Source organism: Asparagus officinalis, chromosome 9 (assembly GCF_001876935.1).
Source record: "Asparagus officinalis chromosome 9, Aspof.V1, whole genome shotgun sequence".
NCBI lineage: Eukaryota > Viridiplantae > Streptophyta > Magnoliopsida > Asparagales > Asparagaceae > Asparagus > Asparagus officinalis.
Window position 1 is genome coordinate 68,493,781 of NC_033802.1, and position 3,553 is coordinate 68,497,333.

Here is a 3,553-nt window from a genome sequence, read left to right on the forward strand (position 1 = left end):
TCATGAGACAGTTGTACTGGAGCTCACCCTTCTCCTTCTCAACAATCTTGGAGAGACAAAGGAGCCCTTTCGTCTCGGTGATCTTCCGGCTATTGGAAATGGAGCCCCTAGACAACATCCACAAGGCATCGGCACAAGCAATCTTGAGCCCGAGCTTCACCTCAGGGCTCTCATTCTCCCTCTCCTTTCGGTGATGGTGGTGGTCCCTGCACATGGAGCTTCCTCGGCCAATGCCAGAGCCAAAGCTGTCGCTGGGCATCGGACCAGCAGTCGACATGCCCTGGACCAGAGAATGTATGCTCGTATGCTTCTTCGGGGCAGGTTTAGAGTCCTCCAAGTCGGAACTCAAACGACCAGAAGCGACACGAGGGGCGCGAAATGGCATTCTCCATCGCAAACGTCCTCCCTGAGGCAGACAGGGTCGTGGAGGGCCATCCTCGACACGAGCCCAGCCACAAGGGTCTGCAGCCTCATCAGGGGATCCGAGAGCACGTTCACAATGAACGGGCACGGCCCTCGGCCTTCGAGCGATCATCGACACGTCTCGCGGGTCCGACGTCCAGATTCGTCAGCGCGCATATGCAAGCAGGCATCTGCCGTCGACGGGCGGAAGCGTCCGGGGAGCTAGCGAGAGCAGGCGGCGGGAACTCCCTCCTCCTCATGTGACTTTCTTGTTCCTGTGGTTGTCGAGGGCCACAGGTTCGCCACAGCGAATTGGCGGCCTCGACGCGGTCAGAGCGCGCGGCCTTCTGGACCGTGGCGATGTAACTCCAACCCAAGAGAGTATGGGGTCGGTGCTGGCGATGGCGGGAGCTGAAGCACGATGTCCACGCCCCAGCACCGCGTTCGGTGTCGTAAACGCGACAGAGCCATGGAGGTCGCCGAGCGAGGCGTCGGAGGAGCGGCGAAACTTGCGAAAGTCGGCGTAGCTGAATGGTGATGTCACGACCCGCGGAGACGGCCGGCGCGCTTGCAGCGGCGGACGAGGGCCAGGGCCGCTCCAGGTTCTTGGCGGCCTCCGCGAAGATGCGGGCGGATGGGGCGCGTCGTAGGGCGGCGGGTCCGGCGGCATGGCGACGCGTACGGGCGGAAGCGGAGCTGGCCGAGAGGTCGTGGACCTTGTTGCCCGACCTCGCGCGCACTCGACTTGAACGACTCCGACTCCTGGTACTGCTTATACTCTTCTCCAGCGAGGAGGATCGGGAGGAGAGCTCCTCCTCGATGGCTGCCCTTCTCCTCCGCTCCGCCGCCGCCGGCGACGCCGACGCTCACGCCGCCGTTCATCATTGGGATCCTTCGGCGAAGCTCCCTCCTTTTTTGACTGATAGCAAACGGGAGCGGTCAGAAAATTGAGACGATTTCTTCAGAGGAAACAGGGGACGGGGAGAAAGAGAATTTTCAGCTTCGAGGAACACAGCGCACTTTCCCCTTTTTTTCCCTTTTCTTTTTCTTTTTTGAGAGCGGCGAGTTTTAATTGAAAAGGAGTGGTAAAATTGGTCTCTCTCTCATTATTTGCAAGTGGGGCCCCTCCTTTTCTCTCACCCGGAACAGGGTTTTAGCCTTTCGTTATGAAAAATGATTTAAGGACCCAAAATATGAGACCAATGAATGGGATAGGTGATGTGTCCTCTTTCTATTACATAATGAGTTGGTATAGCCAACTTATTATGCAATAGGGAGGGGACACCTCACATGTCCTCTCCATTGATCTCATATTTTGAGTCCCCGTAGCAGCACAAAAAAATTAAATTTGGGTGCTGATTGTTGTGGGTATTCCTTAGAGGACAGATGCCTTCTTTTTTCTTTTTCTTTTTTTTTTTTTGTTTTGTTTTGTTTTGTTTAGGAGTGTTTAAAAAAAGAAGGGAAAAGATATTTGTGACTCTACTTCTATTGACGAGGACTGAGTTTATTCCACGAGACTGGTCAGAAGTCAAAGTCACTGCTGTTAGCCACAACCTTATTAATTGCTTTTACCAGTATTCTATATTCTATATATAGGTAACTGCGATGCTTGTGCAAACTGTTTGGTCAATATGAGAAGAAAATAATCATGTGAAATAGCATTGTATTTGACTAGTATAACAGAAATTAAAATTCATAATTTTTAATTACTTAAATAAATCTAGGCTCAGGGTGTCATGCTGCGGGAATCTTTTTATATTATATATTTTAAGAAAATAAATAATTTTTTCGATAGATAGAAGATAAATAATTTAATTATAAAAACAATAACTTATTAAACAATAAATAACAACTCTTTATTCCCGTCAATTGGCACTTAAATTTTTTTTCCATAAATTGCTCGATTATAGAAAAATATTGGTCCAATGAAATTACTCCATGTATCATGAATTTCGAGCTAACAACTGTTATAGTATTGATTTATAGCATATATTTAGCTTGTGATAATTTCTAAAGAAATCTCTTTAAGTTACGTATATTGTCCAATTTCCTGTTGACATAGAAAACTACAGCAAGCACCCAAAATAGTAGCGCACTTTTAAAAGTCCATAATCTAGGAGAAGATGATGTAATTAGGCGACAATAATAAATGAATGAGCAATTTACAAAGTTATGATCTATATGTAACTTATCAACTCCTAAGTATGCATCGGTTTATGTGTTTATCTTTTTGATATTGCAAAGGCTATGGACCATCCAACTGTGCCAGTGAGGGGGGAGGGGGGAGAGATAATCACAATGATGAATTGGAAAAATAATGAAGAAAAATATCAGCCTATAAGCAAAATTTGGTACAACCAAGTACTACAAGGGGGAAAAGCATTAATGTAGAAAGAAAATACTATTTTATTCAATTAAATCGGTTAAAAGATCACACTTCTCTTCCTATGTGCTCAGCATTAATTAAGGGGGATTGGATGTTGTGGGAGGGAGGGAGGGAGGGGAGCATTCTATTTTTTTGGAAACGGCAAAGTTTTTATTAAATGCAGAAGAAGATAAGTTGAGAGAAACACACGAGAATAAAAAATAATTAAGGAAAAATACAAATGTCAGTGAATATTTAATTGGAGAAATGAAGCATTTTTTGGAACATACACAAAGAACTGGAATGATATTTGACTTCAAACAAAGAGAAAAAATGTTAATTATTAAATTATTAAATGTAATTACTACATAGAAGATAAAGAGGGACAAATTTTCAAAACCATCCGGTTTTAAAATTTATTCCCAAAAAAAGACTCATTTCAACCTTAATTTTAAAAACAGACCTAGTTGGATGATGCTGGGTCTGTTTTTAAAAAAAAAATTCCAAACTTCACGGGAGTTGAACTCCCGTGAAGTTTTTTCTCATAACAAAACTTCACGGGAGTTTAATGTTAGACCCTAGAGGGGGGGTGATTAGGGTCTTATGCTAATCTAATCAGATATTATGCCAATTAAAATTAATTATTAATAAGTTATCCTAGCAGGTATGAAATACAATAAGATATATGAACTAGGATAAGCAATATGAACTAAGGGATGTATCCTAGCAATGAGATATGCTATGAGATATATGTAAGGATATAAAACTAACACAAGGGTAAAATAA

General features: G+C 43.9%; 1 protein-coding gene across 1 annotated transcript in view; it reads right to left on the reverse strand.

The window, feature by feature from the left end:
• The window catches only part of LOC109823606, a 1,910-nt gene extending 838 nt beyond the window's left edge, over positions 1 to 1,072 (reverse strand). Inside the window, 5 exon segments of the mRNA XM_020389883.1 lie at positions 8 to 376; positions 418 to 501; positions 503 to 543; positions 668 to 775; positions 778 to 1,072. Of these exon segments, the coding sequence (XP_020245472.1) occupies positions 8 to 376; positions 418 to 501; positions 503 to 543; positions 668 to 775; positions 778 to 1,072 (897 nt within the window).